The sequence below is a fragment of the Nyctereutes procyonoides genome, unplaced genomic scaffold, assembly GCF_905146905.1.
Source record: "Nyctereutes procyonoides isolate TBG_1078 unplaced genomic scaffold, NYPRO_anot_genome, whole genome shotgun sequence".
Lineage (NCBI taxonomy): Eukaryota > Metazoa > Chordata > Mammalia > Carnivora > Canidae > Nyctereutes > Nyctereutes procyonoides.
In genome coordinates this window covers 6,712,340-6,735,350 of record NW_026575036.1, presented here as the reverse complement: position 1 = coordinate 6,735,350, position 23,011 = coordinate 6,712,340, and the positions used below count along the sequence as shown (strand labels likewise).

General features: G+C 39.0%; 1 protein-coding gene across 1 annotated transcript; it reads left to right on the top strand.

The window, feature by feature from the left end:
- LDHB (lactate dehydrogenase B) lies at positions 1–22,734 on the top strand. Its single transcript, XM_055318747.1, has 8 exons — positions 1–156; positions 3,173–3,307; positions 10,807–10,924; positions 12,393–12,566; positions 14,274–14,447; positions 18,448–18,565; positions 20,503–20,626; positions 22,367–22,734. Exons 2-8 carry the CDS (start codon positions 3,179–3,181, stop codon positions 22,532–22,534), a joined length of 1,005 nt encoding a protein of 334 aa, XP_055174722.1. The 5' UTR covers positions 1–156; positions 3,173–3,178; the 3' UTR covers positions 22,535–22,734.
- The last annotated feature ends 277 nt before the right edge of the window (positions 22,735–23,011 follow it).

The window sequence follows — 23,011 nt, the reverse complement described above, 5'->3', positions numbered from 1 at the left end:
GCGGCGATCCGGTTTCCAATCACAATAGAGGAAGCTAAGAGGCTGCGGCGCGGGCGGGCCCCGCCTCCTCCTCTCCCCTTGCGGATCCTGCGCCGGAGGAGACGCGCGCTGCTAACCTGGTCTCCTTCGCGCGTCCCCTACAGCCGCTGCTCTCGGGTAGGTGCCCCCCCGGGACCCCGGATCCGGGCTCACGGGCCTCGGGGTGGGAGGTGCGGGGGGGCCCTTGCGTAGCAGCCCGCGGGAAAGGGCCCTGAAGGACTTGTGCTCTCTGGGGCCTTTAGCGCGGAGCATCCGGACTCGGGCGCGGACTCGCCGCCAGGCTTTGGGGCTGCAGGCCGTGCCCCCCGCTGCGGAGCCCGAGGCCGGGACCTCGCCGCCCCAGAGCCCGCCTCCGGCCTGTGCTGCATCCGGGAGGGACTTGGGGCGTTGGCAGCTAAAACCCGGGTGCTGCAAGCCCTCGATCCTTTTCCGGCGGCCGCATCCCCCCTCCCCCTCCCCCTCCCGGGGCCTGCCGGCCGGACCCCGCGCACGTGCTGGAGGAACTAGGGGCGAGCCGAGGAGCACGTGACAGCCGGCTGATTCCGAGCCTGGGCGGTGGGATCCACTGCCCGGGTCGGGGACGCGAGCCCCTGCGTGGGCGGATGCGGGCAGAGGGTGATGCGCGGGCCTGGCCCGGCCCTCCGGGTTTGCCCGGCTTGGATGCAGAAGGCCTTCTTGGAGACGCAGGCCTGGTCCCCTCTGGCCTCTTCTCTTGATGCCTCGGGAGCTTTGTGTACTTGGCCAGCTTTGGGGGTTGAGAGTGAGGAAGGCCCGGATTGCCCCTGGGGACCTTCTCCTGGGCGACCTGAGGTTGCTGCCCTCCCTCGTGACCTGCCGCTCGCGGCGCGGGGCGGCCTGTGGGCGGCGGGCTGGGCACGCTGCGGCCAGGGCCTGCAGAGAGCGGCCGGGAGGGCGAGAGCTGGCACTGGCCAAGTCGAGGAATTCGATGGCAAAACCTGGCTTTTTAAAACGTCAGAATCAGGGCACCTGGGTGGCTCAGTGGTCGGGCGTCTGTCTGCCCTTGGCACAGGTGGTGATCCCGGGGTCCCGGGATCGAGTCCCGCATCCGGCTCCCCGCAGGGAGCCTGCTTCTCCCTCTGCCTGTGTCTCTGCCTCTCTCTCTGTGTCTCTCATGAATAAATAAATAATCTTTTTAAGAAGAAAGTTAAAATGGAAGGATAGTCTGCAAAAAGAGTCTTTGTTTCTGAATTTAAGACACCGGTTCATTGGCTCACTTCTAAGGATTTACATCCGCGGGGCGGGCGGGGAGGGGTCCCCTCTCTCCCCCCTGGCGGGGGCGCTGGACCTGCGGGGGATGGAAAGGACCGAGAATCAGAGGTTTTCACCCTGTTTACCATTCTTTTTCCCTGCAGCTAAGCACTCAGATCTTGGCACAGTCCTGCATATATAATAATAGAAAACATTTTCTTCTAATGTCTTATAACTCCTATTAAGGAAAAAAAAAAGTTTTTTAAATACTTTTCTCCAGCAGGATCTGAAAGAAAATAATGTACTGGCTTGAGCCTCTAACTGTGGTTTCTGAAGTTTTCAAAATTAATTTAGAAGGTGTGTCTGAACAACCAGTCTGTATATAGCGACCATTTCTGCGTTTTGCTTACTGGATTCTATATATGAGGATCTTAAACCAGCCAACGAAAATAAACTTAATGGAGAAAAAATACACAGTTTATATCTCTCCGTTCAGCAAGAGAAGGGGCAGTCTTCTGATTCTGCTCAGAATGCAGGACGTGTTTGAATTTCTGTGTCAAGCCATTCGTAGAGGCAGTTGCACCAGGCTGCCTATTTTTTTCTTTAGCCTTCGTGAGAAAACTGCAGATGTGCTCTGCGAAATAATCTCTAAATTTAGTTCCTACAGATGGAGGGAGGCAATATTTTTTGGCAGAAAAATAGGTATGGAACAAAATAGTTATTACATAGTTGTGTCCAAATTCAAGTAATTTATTCCAATTTAGAGCCTTCTGAACTCTTACTTAACATACACAGTTTCTAAACTAGTTAACTTTTGTTCTGCATTGCAAATGAGAAACAAAAAGGAGACTGGAAAGCAGGGTAGGTACAGTGGCTGTGGATGTGAGAGTCTAGCATAAAAAGTAAACAGGAAACTGAAATAATAATGAGTTACAATTATAAATGATACTTAAGTGTGAAGAAAGGGTTTAAGTATGACCTGCCTCTCTGTTTAAGAAGGCCCGGCAGTGTATTTTGTGTACTAAGTTGCCATGGAATTGTGAAGTTTCTTTTACAATTCAGTAACTTTTGACATTTTTAGTTATCCAGAAAATGTACTTGATTATCTGATGGTACAGATAAATTTGGTGTTACTATATGGAATGTTTTCCGACAGGTTTTCTTTTCTCTTTTCTCTTTTCCTTTCTTTTCTTTTTTTTTTAAATGGCTGGAAAGAAACTGATTCAAAGGCTGATATTCTCCTAACGTGACTCCTTGAAAGGAAAATGTATTAAGTGGGTGCCCACCTTCCGGTTAGTTCCAAGGTACACTAAACAGAGTTTAGAGTCATATTTCTGGAGATTTTGCATAAACATTCATCACTGTTTTCATGCCACTGTATTTATGAAGTATATGTGATATGTCCAGTACACTGGCAGGTTTTAAATGAGACTCAAAGTAGAAGAACCGGTCCCTATCTTCAAAGAGTGATAATAACCATTAGTAGTAGAAATTATACTCATAACTGGCTATTAACTCTTTTAGACCAAGCCTACATATGGGTTAGTACAGGGCCCTAATTTAGTTTGTGTTGTTACATATAAATTCTTCATGAGGGGAATGGAAACAAGTGAGCTATTCTAAATGTAAATATTCATGTCTTTCAGCCAATAAATGAAGAGCCACAAGACCAAATTGGTACAACTTGTTAAATACTAGCACAGTATCCCAAATTCTAATGACTTCATAGAAGTTTCTGGTTTAATTGATTTCTCCATTAAGTGGGTTACATCGTTCTTTAAAATATATTTGTGTTGGAGAATATCATTAGGCTCATTTTTAACTGTGCTGTAGTTCAAAATTGCAACAGTAGCATTCTGTGGATTATTCCCCTTTGGGTTTTATGTGTGGGTGTATGTATAATGTTTTGATTCTTTTCTTGCAGGGCACAATGGCAACTCTTAAGGAAAAACTGATTGCACCAGTTGCAGAAGAAGAGACTGCAATCCCAAACAATAAGATCACTGTAGTGGGTGTTGGACAAGTTGGTATGGCATGTGCCATCAGCATTCTGGGAAAGGTATATTTCAAGAACACCATACATGTTAGATAATTTCAGTTTAGGTGTACAATCTCTGTAGGCACTTCAGGATTTTATTGTCTTTAAAATATTTTTTTTTCCTGAACAATTTTAAATAAGTTATAGACATCATGACACTTCACCTTTAAATATGAGAGCATGTGTTTACGGAGTATGCTCTCCCTACATGACCACAATAGAATTGCTGCACTCGGGGAAGTTAACATTGATATAATACTATCCTCTAATGTATAGTACCTAGAGTTAAAATTTTCCCCGCTGTTTAATAGCATTTATTTATTTTTTATTTTTTATTTTTTATTTATTTTTTTGTTTAATAGCTTTTTATTTTTTTTAATAGCTTTTTATATCTGTTTCCACCTCAGTCCAAAATCATATTTTATATACTTGTCGTATCTCTTTTGTTCTTTAATCTGGAACTATTACTGAGCTTTCTTTGTGTCTCACATCATTGTTACTTTTGTGGAGTGCAAGTCAGTTATGTAGAATGTCCCTCAATTGATGTTGGTTTGATGTTTCCTTGTAATTAGGTTCAGGTTAAATTTTTGGGTAGGGTTATGACTAGGTAATGGGATCACATCAGGAGGCATGAGATGTTCAACTTTGTCTTAATACCAGTAGGTGCCCAAGACGCCCTGGGTTGAAGTGATAGGTGCAGGATTTCTCCATTATAAAGGTCCCTTTACCCTCTATCATTAATAAGTAACTTGCACAAAGGCTTTGCGAAGTGGTGGAAATGACTTCTGAGTCCTTCAGAGTACATTCCCTAATCGGAAATAAATTTTCATATAATCAGCAATTCTCAGCATCAGGAGATTTAACACTGATGTCACGCTGTTAGCACCGTCCACTCCTGCAGACTTTTCTCCTGGTATACCTCCACAGGCTTCTGGCTTGCCTACTGTGTACGCCCCATGTAGGTCAAGCTGTAGTTTTTTTTTAGTCTCCAAGGATTTTAGAGGAAAGAGGCCCCTTTTTTTGTTTTGTTTTTGTTTTCTTGGATTTTATTTGTTTGGGCAGCCTGGGTGGCTCAGTGGTTTAGTGCCTCCCCAGGGCTTGATCCTGGAGACCTGGGATCGAGTCCCACGTTGGGCTCCCTGCATGGAGCCTGCTTCTCCCACTGCCTGTGTCTCTGCCTCTCTCTCTCTCTCTCTCTCTCTCTCTCTCTCTCTTTCTCTCTCTGTGTGTGTCTCATGAATAAATAAGTAAAATTTTTAAAAAAAGATTTTTTTTGAGAGAGAGAGAGATCACAAGCAAGGGGGAGGGGCAGAGGGAAAAGCAGCCTCCCCACGGAGTGGGGACACCCCCCCACCCCATGCCATGTGGGGCTTCATCCCAGGACCCTGGGATCATGACCTGAGCCTAAGGCAGATGCTTAACCAGCTGAGCTACCCAGGCACCCAAAGAGCCCTTTCTCATTTACCTCATTGAATTGATTCCTTAGGCTGCTTTAAATGTAGGACCCTCCCCCCTCAAAAAAAATCGCTGCTTTGCCTTCAGTAGAGTACACTGTTCCTTTGTGTCATATCTGAGGGCTGCCCAAATAACACCTCGCCAAGCAGGTTTCTGTTTGCAAGTTTGAATTCTCAAGGAACTAATTTTAAGGTCTTGACTGAGAAAAAGCTATCAGAGAAATCAACTAAAATACGTAGTACACACCAATGAAGGTTTTACTCTTTTGTATTTTTTTTTCTAAATTTTTTTTTTTTTTTTTTTTTTTTTTTTTATTTACGATAGTCATACAGAGAGAGAGAGAGAGGCAGAGACACAGGCAGAGGGAGAAGCAGGCTCCATGCACCGGGAGCCCGACGTAGGATTCGATCCCGGGTCTCCAGGATCGCGCCCTGGGCCAAAGGCAGGCGCCAAACCGCTGCACCACCCAGGGATCCCGCATTTTCTTTTTTTCTAGCTAGTATTGACCAGGGGCTTATTTGTAGTAGCTGCTTCCCAGATCATAGGGAATCACAATTTCGTGTTCACTGTTCATGTCAATTAAAAATATTCCAGCTGATGTTTCTTTTAAAGCATTTATTGAATGTATACCATAGTGGAAGTGTTTTAATAAAACCCTTCATTTTAAATAACAACCTCAGAATGGGAAGTGTTCATATCCTGTTTTCAGATGAGGCGGCTGGGGTGTAAAGAGATTGAGCAGGGCAGCCCGGGTGGCTCAGTGGTTTAGCGCCGCCTTCAGCCCAGGACATGATCCTGGAGTCCCTGGATCGAGTCCCACGTAGGGCTCCCCACCTGGAGCCTGCTTCTTCCTATGTCTCTCTCTCTGTGTCTCTCATGAATAAATAAATAAAATCTTTAAGAAAAAAAAAAAAGAAAAATATTGAGCAGCCTGCCTCCAGTCACACAGCTGAGGTAGTAGAATTGTATTTTATTTTTTGATATTTAATTTTATTTTTTAAAATAAACTCTGCCCCCAACATGGGGCTCGAACTCTACCCCGAGATCAGAATTGCATGCTCTATTGCCCCAGCTAGCAAAGCACCCCAGTAGAGCTGTATTATGAACCCAGGCTCTGAACTCTTTAATTATAGTGACTCCAGTTTCTTTTTATTCTAAGATAGTCTTTAGACAGTTAAAAACATCAAGGTTTTAGTGACACACTAGCGAGAGATATTTCTTTTCTCCTGCAAATCTCAAAATTTAGACTTTTCAGGAAACTACATCTAAGGTATTGTGATGCTATAAAGAATACCTCTGTGATTTTTATTGTGAACTTAAAATCGTCTTCGGTAAATAAACTTGTGACTGTGCTCACAGTTATGTAATACTTTGGCCCAATTCAAATGCTGGAGAGAACAGACCCTGCTGCTAACACAGTAGGAATCTTCCAATTTAGATGCTTTGAGGGATTGTCTGCCTTGCTCAAAGACCATCTTACTAATTAAAAATGTTCAAATCTTATTTTAATGGATGAGGATTAAAGTGCTTCAGAATTATTCCTTATTAATATTTGGGGATTATAAACCCTACTAGTTTAATAGAGGAAGGAGGTGTTTATATATTACTTCATTTACTCCTTCCCAAAAATTGGCGAGGTATTGTCATCTGTGTATTACTGTTAGAAAGAAACAGCCTAGAAAGGTTAATAAGCCACTTGGTGAAGATCACACAGAGATAGTAAGGTCCTTATCCGGTCTTGGAGTCCATCATTGGACTGGTATGCTTTATAGGGAGTACACCTTGCTTTCTGCCTGGGAAATGTGCCAACCTGGGGCATCAGAGGTAGGTTGAGGAGGCCCACACCTTTGCCAGGTCTGAGAAGGCAACTGAGGCCCCTAGTAGGGTATGCCATCACTACAAAAAAAATTATCTTTTGTTTCTCAATGCCCAGGCTCCCCAACCTCATTGTCTTCGTATGAAACATAGTGAGCTTTGATAAAAACTATAGCTCCTGTACTTAAACATTCCAGTAGTTTTGTAGGACACATAGATGACATGTACATCAAAATCCAGGACTTCAGAGATGTCTCCCTGCCTGTCTCAGAGCAAGGTGGTGGAGTGCACAACCCCAGGGGGCTCTATTTACATACTGTCAGCACCTTTACCATCTCTGACTTTATCATGTGCCATCTGCCCTACTTCTCCAAAATACCTAGCTCATTTCTGCTTAAAACCCTTTTCCTTACATTTTCTTTCACCTGCAAAGTGCTACCCTAGGCCATCAGAGTTTATTTCTTCCTCTTCATATCATAACTTTGTAGGCAGGCAGCCCCTGACTGTCCAAGTAAACTTCTTTCCCAGGAACATTAACATTGCCCTGCCTTATGGTCTTTATATAGTATGGCCACTATCAGAAATGATCTTAAATTGTTTGCTTAACTCCTCTTCCCTTTCTAGAACATTACATGAGAGAAGAGACTTGGCTGAATTTGTTCCTAATTAGTAGAATAATTACTAATAAGTATATTACATAAATGCTTCTATTCCTAATAACTTATTTTTGTCAAATTTTGATTGTAGCTTTTCCTTTATCATGGCTTCTATTGCTAAGTAGGACTCCTACCCTACTACCCATCACAGGCTCTGCATTTTAGCTGTCAAGAGGGGGCTCTAAATATCAACCTCATCATGTTGTCAGGGGGTTACAGAGCTTTCGTGAGAGGTTATCATAAACTAAGTCCAGCTTTCTTTGAGTATCTCCACTTATGTCAGCTAACCTTGTTCTTGTGGTTATAGGCACAGCGTCAGTCTTTTAGGAGCAGTGTAATTATAGACCTATTGTCAAGTAGTTTTAGCAGTGCTGGACTTGGCTTGAAAGTAGGACATAATAAAATTTGGTATTTGTACAAGAATAGTTAGATTACTAAAATGAACTAAAAGCCCAGAAAAAGGCCCAAATAGTATTTAATAATATGATAGAAGTGAATAGTAATTAATAATATGATAGAAGTGGCATTCCATAAATCACTAAACAAAAGGTGCTTGTCCGTTTAGTTCAATATTTGGAAAAAGTTACACTTTTTCCTCCCATAAAATTTCATGCAGAATAAACACTTGGATATAAAAATGCAGTGATCAGATACTATAGCATTTGTGGCAGTAACTTATTGGCTAAGAGAGTCATGGGGCAAATAGGGCCATGTCTGGTCCACGTGGGACTTCAGATTAAAAGATATTTTGTTGTATGTTAAACAAGTGGTCACATTCAACAGTGATGTCCTTGACTTCTACCCAACCTTGTCCTTCCTGCTTTTGCGATTAAGCTTTGCGGTTTCAAACTCTTTTAAGTATATTTACAGTGTAAGTGGATTCACAGTCTTTACAATACAGGTATTCCCTGCCTTTTGAAAGTTCGTTCACTTTGCTTTTATGGAAGACCCTCATTAGTAGCTATTTTCTCTAATCAAATGAAATCCCAAGGGAATTTTCCCTTTTATCATGAAAAGGTAAAAAGCAAAAAAGCAGTCGAGTTTATTTTATCACAGAGGCAGCACACACCCCCAAGCAGTGAGAGTGGCCCCACCAGACGACTTCCCCAGGAAATAGCTATATACTTTCAGCATCTCAGGAGCTTTGAACTGCATGAACATCTGTGCTTTACCTCCGGTTTATTTTGTGCATCTGTTAGCAAGATGTGTCTTAAGGTATCAGATAAACCGAAGTAGGAGAGGTTATTTTGGAATCTGAGAATTCTCAGAAATTTCCCACATAAATTAATGGTAATTGCTGCTTCTGCTCTATGCCATTTCTGCTTACAAAAGATTTGATAGGAACATTCTACTTTAGGATAGCGGGGGATACCTGCGTAGGAACTACAGAAGGAGATTTATTTCAGTCAAACAACAGTGCTGACACTCAGGCACACATCTTCTGTGTTGCCTACCTCCGCATTTGGAGGCTATTCAGTCGTGCAGATGCAGCTAAATTCAGTGCGACAGTTTTTTTTTTTTTTTCAAGTGTTGGATCTCTTCCTTCTCTACCAGCTGAGGACGCACTTCTCAGCCAATTCTCCACACCCACCGGCTGAAACAAAAGACAGGATCTGAGATCCTGTGACATCCTTTTCCACGTAAGCCTGAAATTGTTTTGCCATGCTGACTTTAGGGGCACAGATGTTATGTTACTAAAATAAAAGTGATATTCCTATTGCTCGGTACCTTGATGGAATGGGATGGCTATTATTAAGTTATAGTGTCCTAATTGAGGGTTTAAAAAAGACAAATACAGGTTTGTGTGTTCTTGTCAGAGGCTGTCAGAGGGACAAAACCATTTAAAAAGCATCAAAACCTGTTTTAAAAGAAAACTTGTGAAAACAAGTGCCAGTAGTGGATATACATAGAAATGAGAAAACCGTGGCTAAGTAATCCCCAACTTGCAAAATGGTCATTGCAAATGTTTGCAAGTAAATCTGTTGCTTGGAGGTAAATGCACATTTGGAGGCTAGAGTCTCAGGAACTCAAAAGCAAGCCTGTTATCACTCACTTCTTGAGACTAGCGAGCCACTGGGATTCTAGGGACTAGACAGTGCTCATCCCTTGGCTCCTACAAGGAGCAGGACTTGCCTTGGCTGGCAAATTAAAGTAGGTCAGATTTTTTTACTGGCTTCATCCTCTGCTGGTCAGTGCCTTCCAGACACCTCCTGTTCCACCCTCTACTACTCTACCTTTTCCTTGCAAGTGCCTTCTGAACCCAGTTACCTACCCTTTTCCCATCAATACTCCTCTCTGATATGACTGATCATGCCATCCTTAGGAGAGGCATCCTCATTTTTAAGTGGATTTCCATATTGATGTGTTATGTTAAGCTAATTATTTTGCCTATAGCCTTAAAAACAGTAAAGGCAAAGACTCTAGTGATATTTCAACAAGAGGGATAACTATGTTTTGTAAATTTTGCAAATTACGAGTTTCCATAAGATAATGGAATTTCAGAGCTGAAAGGATTTTTGGCTGCATCTAGACCGACAACCTCCCCTCCCCTTATTTTTACAAGGAGAGATCAAGTGCGTGCTTAAGAAAGTACTCTACATGACTGCTACAGGGTGAACCCAAGGCTTTGTTTTCTCCCACTCTTTCTGTAGAGATATAGAGGACATATAAATAAAACATTTTATATACAGAACATTTTATAGAATATGTAGAATTATGAGTCTAGATCAAGATTAAGTAGTATATTTGGGATTTAGACTTGTATTTTGAATGAGTGGCAGAGGATGACAACTGGAATAGAAAACAGGAGAGCTCAGAGACTGGAGAAGTTTGGGATGACACAAGAGAATCTGCAAATCCCAGACCCTGCCATCCGTAGGATACCTTCCTTTGCCCATCAAGACATTCAAGTTGGTTCTATCCAACCTGAGTTCAGACTTCAAACTGGGCTTCAGATCCTTCTATGTGGTCAAACTATTGATGGTTTAAATCAAATCTGCCTTCTGAAAAACCCTCCAAACTGGAGGTGATTTCAGGGATGGACACTGCCCAAGGTTGATTCTGAGTCTGGGTGAGTCTTCACCACCCCTCATTAATGGAAAGACTTGTATATCCTGAGAACACTATTGAACTGTTGGTTTCATGAGGAATCGTTGTCTTACATATTCTTAAAGTGATTTGTAGCATGTTAAGTATCGTGATAATTAAATCCTAGTTGAGTACTAGAAGATAAAATTTAGAAAAATCAATGTGTTTAATATTAATAGTTCATTCAAGACTTCCTCATGCAGTTGTTTAAAGAGCACACCTAACTCCATGATAAAATTCTCAGGGTTTTTAACACTTGGTACTTATCCATTTAAAGGGTCTTTGTTGTTGGGGGGCACCAGAGGGGCTCAGTCGGTTGAGTGACTGACTCTTGGTCTCAACACGGGGTCCTGATTTTAGGGTCATGTGTTCAAGCCCTGTGTTGGGCTCCACACCCAGCTTAGAGCCTACTTTAAAAAAATAAATAAATAAAGGTTCTTTGCTGGATTGTGAGCCGGGGTGCCTTAGAGTGGCTTAGAGTACTAACCCTTGTTCTTATATTTCTAGTCTCTGGCTGATGAACTTGCCCTTGTGGATGTTTTAGAAGATAAACTCAAAGGAGAAATGATGGATCTACAGCATGGGAGCTTATTTCTACAGACACCTAAAATTGTGGCAGATAAAGGTAGTTACATTTCATGCCTAAAGTGATCTAATCATAGATGCCCTCACTCTATAAAATTAGTCTTCCATCCTGGTGAATCTAGTATTGGTGGTTTTTCTTTCCTTCTCTATCCACTTCATCCTCGAGGACAAACAAGTATCGCCTCTGTAAACTCCCCAGATGATTTCCATACATTTGACACATGACATTTTAGGAAATTATATCCTAATGCTTGATTACATGTATCTGAGAACAAGAGTGTTTTAGACCCCCAAAAATATTTGTACAAAGTAATTTGAGTGCTTTGAAGAAACCAAAAAAAAAATTCATGTTCTAGCTGTCTGTTCTAGATTAGCACATTTATGCAGTGATAACCATGATAGCAGGGCTGTGTCTAAAGATAGAAATGTGAGCGTCAGAATAATTTCTGCTATGACTACTGCTGGCTATTATTGAGTTATTAGCATTCTGTGTACTATGAAATTTTTGAATGTCACATTTTACCTCATTTTCACAAGAAAGGTGTGAGAGGTAGGTCTTAGTACCTTCATGTTACGGGGAGGAAACTGATAAAAGGTATTAATAACTATCAAAAGTCACATAGCAATATTGTTTATTTTTTTAATTGTTATTTTTTAAGGTTTTATTTAATTATTTATGAAAGACAGAGAGAGGCAGAGACATAGGCAAAGGGACAGGCAGACTCCCTGCAGGGATCCAGATGTGGGACTTGATCCCAGAACTCCGGGATCACAACCTGAGCCAAAGGCAGACGCTCAACCACTGAACTACCCATGTGCCCCAGCACTAGTTTATTATGTGACTCATCCGTAGCTATTATATCTGATGATCACACCATATTTTGGGAAGTGACATACTTCCTTGAGGGGGGAAAAATATATTCGCCAGAGAAACTCAACTGCTGAAAGTAAATAGGCTTCCTTAAAATATTGAGTATTAAAAATGAGTTTCTGGCCAAGAGCAAATGCTTCTTTGCCCTCCTTCCCCTTCGTGGGTTGGATCAACATTACAAGTCTACAAGTGTCCTTAATTCTCTTTTTCTGTTGGAGGGCTGCCTGTTGAACTTGGGACTCATGGTTTATGTTTTATCAAATTAGTAGCCATCAAAAGTCCATAGCATTTTGAATTTGTTAGCCAGAAACATAATTTAGGGCCTTCTTTATTTCCTTGGTCTATTCTCTGAGCCGGTTTTATGGTTGGATTATTTCTCTGTGACTCAAAAAGGAAGACGTCATTTCTTTTGAGAAGAGCATTACACTTCAAAACCTTATAATACAGAATTCTTGCCTATGTAATTCTTACAGTATGTAATGCTTATATAAGTTCTTTTCTTTTTTTTTTTTTTTTTTTTTTTTTGCTTATATAAGTTCTAAAAGCTTATGGATGTTTAGGTTTCTGGAGCATACCATATATGATATGTTTTGATGAAGAGTTGTATTTAAAGTACTTTTTTTTCTCCCTCTCCTAGATTACTCTGTGACTGCCAATTCTAAGATTGTGGTGGTGACTGCAGGAGTCCGCCAGCAGGAGGGAGAGAGCCGCCTCAATCTGGTGCAAAGGAATGTTAATGTCTTCAAATTCATTATTCCTCAGATAGTCAAGTACAGTCCTGATTGTATCATAATTGTGGTTTCCAACCCAGGTATTTAATTAACAAGAATGTCTTAAGGTTCACCTCTGTTAAGTTAAATGTTTTGGGTTTTATTTTATTTCTGTTGTTTGGCTTTTAAAGAATCTGTCCTAAGATTTAGTAGCAGAAGCAACTCTTGTGTCTTGTTATTGGCTGCGAAAGAATGGTGTTTGCAAAACAAATGGCTGAGTCCTGGGCCAAATGTTTAAAAATGTGAGAAGAGTTATATATAAAACAGTTGCATCTGTTTGTTTCATCACTTTGTTGTAGAGCCTAGAAGCTTTTTAAAATTTTCTAGGAAGATTATCCTGGGGTGTGTAGTGAAACATTTAAACGTGGCTTTAATTTGTAAGAAACATTTTAGCAAATTTGACCTTCTGTTGGCCAAAAAAGTGTATTCTAGTGGCATTGAATTCGAAACTAGTTTTAAAAGCCATTAATCAGTCCAGTTTGAGAGATAGAAATAGACTGTATCGATGGACAAATGACATGCTAATGCCAAATGTTAGAGCTTAAAAGTTGCTTTTGTTGCTAAATCAACATTTGCGGAATAAACATGAAAACTTCTGGTTAGAAAGCATTGCATTATTTAACCTAAACAGTCGGAATTCATTCTCTCTTTCATACTTCTTTTGTCTATAATTTGCCACCAAACATACTATTTATTGGTGAACATAGTAGATACATTGATAAAACTGATTGTCTCTGGATGCTGGACATAGAGGAAGATTGTAAGAAGCAGGGGGATCCTTACAGTTTGTGGAATATTGAGAATTGGGAGCCAGCAAGGACAGAGATTCTTTCAGTATTATTTTCTGCAGTCTTGGATTGGGGGTGACTGAATAGTTAAATCTTTTATATGAAACTTCATGTAAATACATAGTGGCAAATAGACTTGGAATAAGAGTGACAAATAGCTGGCACATGAAGTTGCTGTATCCCCTGCCTAAGGCAGACATTAACTCATTATACAACTTTCCAGGTACAGCTTCAAAGTCTCAACTCTCCAGGAAGTCACTCCCACTGAATCAAAGTTGCCAAGGAAGAGCTTTATAATCCCCAGTCCAAAATGACCTTAAAATATCTTGACTAATGTGTATATTTGTGTGGGGGTGGAGATTGCAGGATTAACCTCTTGCATTCCCTGAGTGCATGTTTTCTCCTTTTGACGGTTATAGCCTAAGAGTGATGTGATCCTGTCTAGACCAGCAAGTTTTATTCTGTGAAGTCTCAGGGCTGTGCCACACCAGAATAAAGGTTCTATCATAGAGATCCTTTCATTAAATACAACAAAATAAAATAAATAAATAAATAAATAAATAAATAAATAAATTAAAATAAAATAAAATAAAATAAAATAAAATAATACAACAAAATATAAATCCCCTCGTATTATCACAGTTTCTTCCTGAATGGTATCTTGTGCCCAGGACAATTTCTAGTAGTATGCCTTAGTAATTTAATAACCCGTGGCTTTTGGGTTATGATGATAGTCCCTACCATCATGGAACATTAAAATTGAGAGACTTATGTAACCATAGGGTCTCTTACATGCATTATTTCTTAACTATGTAAAGCCACAGTGTTTATGTCTTTCTGGCTGTATTCACATCTCAGACTGGACAAGTTGGGGAGGAAGAAGCTAGGACACCTGCTGATTGCCATAGCAGTTGAAATCAGTTTTGATTTACTCACACGTATTATTTCTAAATGTTTTAGTGGATATTCTTACATATGTTACCTGGAAACTAAGTGGACTACCCAAGCACCGTGTGATTGGAAGTGGGTGTAATCTGGATTCTGCTAGATTTCGCTATCTTATGGCTGAAAAACTTGGCATTCATCCCAGCAGCTGCCATGGATGGATTTTGGGAGAACATGGCGACTCAAGTGGTAAAGAAAAAAAAAAACCTTAATATTCTGATGTGTACTTACGGTGTTATTCTCGTCATTCTGAATTTTTTGTTTTTTGATTTTATTTTTGTATTCACATACTTCACATTACAAATAAGCAATTTGTGGGAAAATACCTTGATAGTAACTAGGTAAATATGTATACATTCTTCATCAGTTTTTTGCCTGCTATGTTTAGGATCTATCGATAATTCTCAAACAAATTCTGACTATGATAGTTGTCAGACACAATATTCAGTCATTTCTGAGTATTTATTGAGTTCCACTGAAAAACAGAGCTTTCTGTTCACCATTTATGTGTTCATTTATTTATATCAATGTGGACTCAGATTTTTATTTTATTCAACAAATGTTCTTTCACTATAATTGTAACACAGACATTGTCCCAGATTTGTCAAGTAATAGGCTCTTCAGACTGGCACCTGGGTCTTTTTGACATGTCCCAGAGTTTCTTGAGCCCTTCCTTATCTCTGGGACAATAAAGTGCACCATGTTGGTGTTATATTTCCCATTTCTCTGCACTGGACGCATCTCTTTCTCCAATGAGTCCTGTTTAGGAATGGGGGAATGGCGTTTAGGAACCGAGATCTGGACATAGGTGTGCTCATGCTCCTGGTATGTCCCTGCTTCTAGTTCCTTTCAGTGGATGGGGGTGTATTATACCCATCATGTTTATTGAAGGAGAAATAAATTGGGTAACAAAAGCTTTTACGTAACCAGTATCCACTATTCTATAGTGTAAAATAAATCTTGCTTTAAATGAAACCTGATTTGGGGGCACCTGACTAACTGGCTTAGTTGGTAGAGTATCTGACTTTTGATCTCAGGGTTGTGAGTTAAAGCCCCATATTGGGTGTGGAGACTACTTTAAAAAAAAAAAAAAAGATAAAAGTAAATGAAATCTGATTTTTACTAAAGCATTAATAATAGCTATCAATCACTTAAGTAGTAAGAGGCCATTTGGTAAATATCTCAAATATCTTCTTTAGGAATTTAAATAGAATTGTTGGGCATAAATCAATCATTGTAAAAAGATCAACATTAAAGTTATATTTTGATTTCTTTTGTAATGCTTTGTTTTGAAATAGTTAAGGGGTACCTAGGTGGTTCAGGTGTTGGTTTAAGAGTTGGTTAAACATCCAACTCTTGATTTTGGCTCAGGTCATGATCTCAGGGTTGTGAGATTGAGCCCCATGTCAGGGTCTGTGTTCAGCATGGAGTCTTACTTGTCCTCTCCCTTTGCACCTCCTTACCCATGTGCACACGCTCACTCTCTCAGATAGATAGATAGATAGATAGATAGATAGATAGATAGATAGATTTTTTTTTAAAAAAAGAAAGAATCAGTTGAAATATCATTTATTTAAGTTAATATTTCTGTTTAATGGTGAGCCTGACTGGCTCATTCAGAAGAGCATGAGCCTCTTGGTCCTCAGGGTCATGAGTTTGCACCCCATGTTGGGCGTAGAGATTATTTAAAAAATAAACTTTAAAGACATTTTAAAAAATAAATTAATATTTCTTTTCCAAACAATTTTATGTAATAACACTTATGAACAATTCTGGTTATGTAACTCTTAAGCCTGTTTGTTAAACCAAAATACATTGAATAGGCCAATGTGTAAAACTAATTATCCATTTTAATGTTAACGATAAGCTTTATTCTATTAAATTCATATCTGTCCTATATTCAAGGAGCTGTTTCCCCCTAAAAAGGTTTAGGTGTAAATATTTTTTTGAATTCAGTGAGAGTGTGTAATGTGGTTTTAGTAAAGAGTTTTCTATGTTAAAAGAATTTGGTCTTAAAACTATTGCATTTGTTCTTGTTTATATAACGATGCTATTTTTCTTTTTTTTGGCACATTGTGCCACTTCATTCAAGAATTCCTAATATCCAAGGATTTGTTTGAATCTATGTCCTATATATAAAAAACTATCACAGTGTGCAGTATGCAGTGGAAGTTCAGCCAATGCTAGTTATTAAAATTGTACAGTGATTAGAACCACAGATCTGGAAGTAATATTATGTGTTCTCTAGTTTAAGGCTTGCATCATAATGAAAGAAGAAATGAGACAAAGCAGTCATAGTGGCTAATGGCTTGTTAAAAATCCTTTAGCTGGGGATCCCTGGGTGGCTCAGCGGTTTAGCGCCTGCCTTTGGCCCAGGGTGCAATCCTGGAGTCCCGGGATTGAGTCCCACGTCAGGCTCCCTGCATGGAGCCTGCTTCTCCCTCTGCCTGTGTCTCTGCCTCTCTCTCTCTCTCTCTCTATCATAAATAAATAAATAAAAATAAATAAATAAATAAATCTTAAAAAAAAATCCTTTAGCTAATTAGTGGCACAACTACAACTAGAATCATGTCTTCTTTTTTTTTTTTTTTTTTTTTTTAAGATTTTATTTATTGATTCATGAGAGACACAGACATAGGCAGAGGAAGAAGCAGGCTCCCGGTGGGGAGCCAGATGCGGGACTTGATCCCAGGACCCTGGGGATTACGAACTGAGCTAAAGGCAGGCACTCAACCACTGAGCCACCCAGGTGTCCCTAGAATCATGTCTTCTGACTCCTATCTAGGCTACTATTTACTCATCACTGTGTCATTTTTTTCCAAAACACCTTTTTTCCTATTTCCACATTGACCTGTATTATGTACATGAAATGAAAGAAAATTAAACCATACTCAACCCTGACATGATTATGTAGGATTTCAGTTTCATCAAAAGCCATGAGAGTACCCATATTCCATAATTTTCTCAACTATTAGCCTGAATTCACAAAAGTTGTGGATTAAAAGTGGATCTTATTTGGCCATGGGCAGCTTTGCCCTTGGTAGCCAGTTTCAGCTATACTGGACTTGACCCCATGCTTCTGCTCCTATTTCTTGAGTTTACAGTGCTCTCTTCCAAAGGTCTCCAAGGAGCTCTACTTATTTTTCAAGGTCCAATGCAAATGCCATTTTAAAAAAATTATATATTTATTCATGAGAGGCACAGAGAGAGAGAGAAGCAGAGACACAGGCAGAGGGAGAAGCAAGCTCCATGCAGGGAACCTGGTGTAGGACTCGATCCCGGAACTCCAGGATCCAGTTTGGGCGCTAAACTTCTGAGCCACCCAGGGATCCTGCAAATGCCATTTTTTGTAGCCCTTTCTGATATCCCTTTGCTCCTCAAGTAAATGGATTGTAATTTATCTTCATACCTCTGTGATAGCCCATCTCATTGCTTTAGTTTCCTTTGCCTGTTTCTTCCAGTAATTTCTAAATTTATCCACAGCACAGAACATATCTTTATTCATTTTTGTACGTCTACATTTTCAATATATACTTTTGTCTGGGTAAAAGGTGTTAAGAATAATGGATAAGGGTGTTCTGATACATGGAGCCCTCCAAAAGATACAGTTGGTGATAGAGAACACCTTCGGTCTGCCTCTGGGGTCATTCTTAGAAGGAGACATTTGATTCAGTTAAGACCAGAAAAATTCACTGTGGTTACCTGGAGTTTCTTTTGAGAAATAGATTGGACTTGGGGCATGAAAAGAGATGACTGGAGTATATTTGGATTTTAGATTTTAATCTTTTTTTTTATTATTATTTTTTACTTCACTCCAGAAGAAAGGGATTTATATAAGGAAAATGAGTAGGAGTGGAGTTAAAGATTGCTCAAATTTTAGGGTAGTCGTGAACTAGAAACCCTTGTGATTTCAACAAGCCCAGAGGGAGGCAAAGAATTTCATATTCTCTGTAAGTATGACACAACAGTTCTTTTTTGCACCAAAATGGTTGAAAGTTAAAATGTCAGATGTGTGGCTATTTTGAAAGTACATGCCAGCCTTTAGGGGAAAGTAGACTGGGTCAGTTGTCTTTGGAGCAGTTCCAGCGGGTATTCAGTAACTTGCCTCAGAGGTAAAATCTGAACTAAGAGAATAAAAGATTTTTTAAAGTAGTGTCAGAAATATGAAATGTTTATCCTCTTTCTCCAGTGGCTGTGTGGAGTGGAGTGAATGTGGCAGGTGTTTCTCTTCAGGAACTGAATCCAGAAATGGGAACAGACAACGACAGTGAAAATTGGAAGGAAGTGCATAAGATGGTGGTTGAAAGGTAAGTAGAAGGAGGCTTAAGATGATTAATTTTTTTCTAAATTTTATTTCAATTCAATTAATTAACATAAAATGTATTAGTGGTTTCAGAGGTAGAGGTCAGTGATTCATCAGTCTTACGTACAACCAATGCTCATTTCATCCTGTGCCTTCCTTAATGTCCATCATCCAGTTACCCCATCCCCCCCATCTCCCTTCCCTCCAGTGACCTTCAGTTTGTTTCTTATGATTAAGAGTCTCTAATGGTTTATCTCCTTCTCTGATTTCATCTTGTTTTATTTTTTCCTCTCTTCCCCTATGATCCTCTGCTTTATTCCTTAAATTCCACTCAATTTATGATAATTGTGTTTCTCTGATTAACTTATTTTGCCTAGCATAATACACTCTAGGTCCAGTCACATTATTGCAAATGGCAAGATTTCATTCTTTTTGATGAATGTGTAATATTCCTCTGTGTGTGTGTGTGTGTGTGTGTGTGCGCGCGCGCGCGCACGCACCACATCTTTATCCATTCATCTGTTGATGGACATCTGGGCTTTTTCCATAGTTTGGCTATTATGGATATTACTGCTATTAATTTTATCTAGATAAAATTATCAGTGATTTCCATGAAGGCCACCCACTCAGATAAACTCTTAATATAGTAAACATGCAGCTGTTGTCTACTTCAACAGATAAGACGAACTTGACTGGTCATACGAGTCCCCCTAGGGTAACCAGATATTTTTCTGGAGAAATTCTGTTTGTATAGGGAACAGGAGCAAAATATGGAATTAACAAGTGAGAAGGGCTTTCAGATTGCCCTTTAGTGATGAATAGGGTTGACTTGCATAGAACCTGGACACTATTAGTTTCATAATTACCTAAAATAAGTACTTACTGATAGATTGCTAAAAGTGTTAAAGCTGTGCTATATCTACCTCTCCACACCCAACTAAAGATATCTCCCTCTTTTTTTTCTTTTTCCTTCTTTAAACTCTTGTACTTTTTTTAAAACTGTTTTTAAACTCCTCTCCTTATGACCTTAATGCATATAAAATAAGGTATCATTGTGGAATGAGTAAAGAATATGGACTTGAATGCAAACTATGACACTGGTATTACAGAAGCCATATAAGTTGAATCTCAGTTTTGTCCCTTCTGAAGTCATATGGTAATAGAATTATTACGAAAATTTAGTAAAAACACAGACATAATGCTGCTGAGTATTCAGTAAACATCGGCTATTATTTGCAGAGAATTGTTAAAAAAAAAATTCTCAAACATGGAATTGTTTTGCTTAGTTTAAATGTATTTATTTTTTTCTGGAATTTGACCCGTGCATAGAGACAAGATTGTTTAAAAATGTGAGGGGGTTCTTAGCATTTTGTTAACTTAATCCCTTTGCTTTAAAATGAGAAAACTAGGTCTCCCCAGGTAATATAACTTGCCTAAGGTCTTCTAGTCATTGATAGCATTAAATCCCAATTCCCTGCATTCTAATTTTGTTTACTCCTGCTACCTCTTAAGGACCAAGGGCTTTGTGGGTTTCAAGGTGTAAAATTTATGTACAGAACGTTGTCAGGCAAGGTAGATCATCTTCACTCTGCTGTTAGATTAGTTGGTCATCGTAATTTAGGTGACAGTGGTAAGTAGGACCTCAAAATCAAGGTATATTTTGTCCTTAGAATGTGAACATCTTTTTATTTTCATTGTTTCCTGATTCCATTAGTAATTTTGGAAATACTCATGTATTATGAATATGAAGATTGGTTGGAAAAAAGTATGTTTTTACCACTGTAGCTTTTATAAATATTTATGCATATAATCTATTTTTTAAAGATTTATTTATTTATTTTAGAGAGAAAGAGTGAGCACTGAGAGGGGCAGAGAGAGAGAGAGAGTTTAATAACTATTGAGTCTGATTTCAGTGAGCTCTTTTATGATTTTTTTTCTTAGTGCCTATGAAGTCATCAAGCTAAAAGGATATACCAACTGGGCTATTGGATTAAGTGTGGCTGATCTCATTGAATCCATGTTGAAAAATCTCTCCAGGATTCATCCAGTGTCAACAATGGTGAAGGTAAGATAAACTGTTACAAATATAATTTCTGGTATTCTATTCTGTGATTAGATTTAAAGAAGGACAAGGTGGTCTCAGTCTACTTTTTTCTGAATCTCAAAGTTTTGTGAAAACTTCTCCCTTTTCTCTCTTGTATACGGTGGCAAATTAAATATTCACTCTGAATCTTTTTTGACACATTTTCAAAATATGTATCATAAGTATTAATTTTATTTCAAGTTGGGGTATTAATGTATAGATTGTCTTTGATATAGTACTTGATACCTTAGTAAATTTAGTTCAGTTTAACAACCAGGAAACAGAGGTGCCTGGGTGACTCTAGGTTAAGCATCTACCTTCAGCTCAGGTCATGATCTCAGGGTCCTGGGATCAAGCCCCAGTCAGGTTCCTCACTCAATCAGGAGGCTGCTTGTCCCTCTTCCTCTGCCCGTCCCCCTGCTTGTGTTCTTTCTCTCAAATAAAATATTTAAAAGAGAAAGCTATGAAACACTGAAATAGAAATTGGTTATTTTTCAGTAAAATTAAGATGGTATTAAAACATTATATAAGATAACTCATTTTCCATAAGTCAGGGGAGGGAATATAAGGGGAAAATGCAGTAGATTTAAAAAAAAAAAAAAAACATGCAAAAGAGAACAATATAGAAGTATTTGGTGGTAAAATGTGGTGTCAGGTGTTTTTGTTTTTTTTTTTTTTTAAGCACTATAGCAAAATTTTAAAAAATAAATATGGAAAAAATGGGATAATTGCTGGGTCTTGGAGTACATATTTGGAATTTATTGATCTCTGCTTTGGTGTGTGTACAAAAATTTTGGAACTAAAAGTTTAGAAAATAGAGTGCTTGGCTGGCCTAAGTGGAAGAACATGTGACTCTGATCTCAGGGTCATGAGCTTGAGCCCCACATTGACTGTAGAGATTAGAAAAATAAACTTTTCTAAAAAGGCATGAAAAATGTATTAGAGTAACTTGTTTGATATAATTAAATAATCCAGTTAGTTGCATGGTTAAATTGACTCTGAATAAATTTACTGCTTTATATAAACTGGTAAATTCTGTGTTTTGGAAATTATGCTATTTTTCCGGCAATTCTTGGATGTTGCAAAGATCTTGCCTTTGAGTGGCTTCCAACATTTATTCTGGACCTCTTGGATAGCTACAACCTGAAATTCTCTCCTAAACAAAAGAATTTTTTAAAATTTAGGATTTCATAAAAAGCAGCCCATTAAGAAACACATTGGAATGCAGTTTAATTTGAAGACTTAGATATTAAGTTTTATTAAAGTATATCCAGGCAGAGATGTATCAATAGGTTCAATAAAAAAAGTGTTACTTTCTTATAAATGTCTAGCTTATTATAATGTGTTTTTGTATATTCTGCATATAAAATCGAATTCAAAATATAAGTATTTGGAAAATATGGGCCTGTAAGTGTTGAAAATTAAAGAATGAGTTTGTTCTTACCATATTTCCTACATTTCTTTCTGTTTAAACATGGAATCTGGTCATTCTTATCTATGATTTCACTTTTTTTTTTTTTAGATTTTATTTATTTATTAGAGAGAGACAACATGAGCATTGGGAGAGGCAGAGGGAGAAGCAGACTTCCCACTGAGCAGGGAGCCCAATGTGGGGATCCTGGGATCATGACCTGAGCCAAAGGCAGATGCTTAATCAGCTGAGCCATTCAGGCGCCCCTATGATTTCATTTCTTAATCTAATTGTTTCTCTTGTTCTGGCAGGGCATGTATGGTATTGAGAACGAAGTCTTCCTGAGTCTTCCGTGTATCCTGAACGCTCGGGGCTTAACCAGTGTGATCAATCAGAAGCTGAAGGATGATGAGGTTGCCCAGCTCAAGAAAAGTGCAGATACCTTGTGGGATATCCAGAAGGACCTAAAAGATCTGTGACTTCTGGCTTCTAGGCTGTAGAAATTTAAAACCATGATGTAATTAACTGTGAGCCTTTAGTTTTTCATCCATATACATGGATCACAGTTTGCTTTTATCTTCCTAAATATGTGAATCTGGGCTCACAGAATCAAAGCCCATGCTTGGTTTAATGCTTGCAATATGAGCCTTGAACAAATAAAATTAACTACCGTAGTGTGCTTCTATCTCTGGGACTCTTTCTTTAGTGACTTCTGAAAGATTTCAGTTAATATTTCAAATAATTCTTCCCCCATCATAAAATGCCCTAAATTTTATCTATATTCATCCTTTCAAATAGCACATTCTTTGTCACAGCATATGCCATGATTTTGTTATTGTCTTGAGAATATGATTACCCTTTTATTTTTAAAGACATTTTTTAGAGCAATTTTAGGTTTACAGTAAAATTGAGAGGAAGGTACAGTGATTTCCCATATACCACTTGCCCCCACACAT

Excerpts from the sequence above, each read along its gene's own strand:
- LDHB (XM_055318747.1), top strand. The coding sequence starts at position 3,179 with ATGGCAACTCTTAAGGAAAAACTGATTGCACCAGTTGCAGAAGAAGAG. Across the intron at positions 3,308-10,806 it reads CCATCAGCATTCTGGGAAAG|TCTCTGGCTGATGAACTTGC; the intron begins GTATATTTCAAG and ends TTATATTTCTAG. Across the intron at positions 20,627-22,366 it reads CAGTGTCAACAATGGTGAAG|GGCATGTATGGTATTGAGAA; the intron begins GTAAGATAAACT and ends TTGTTCTGGCAG.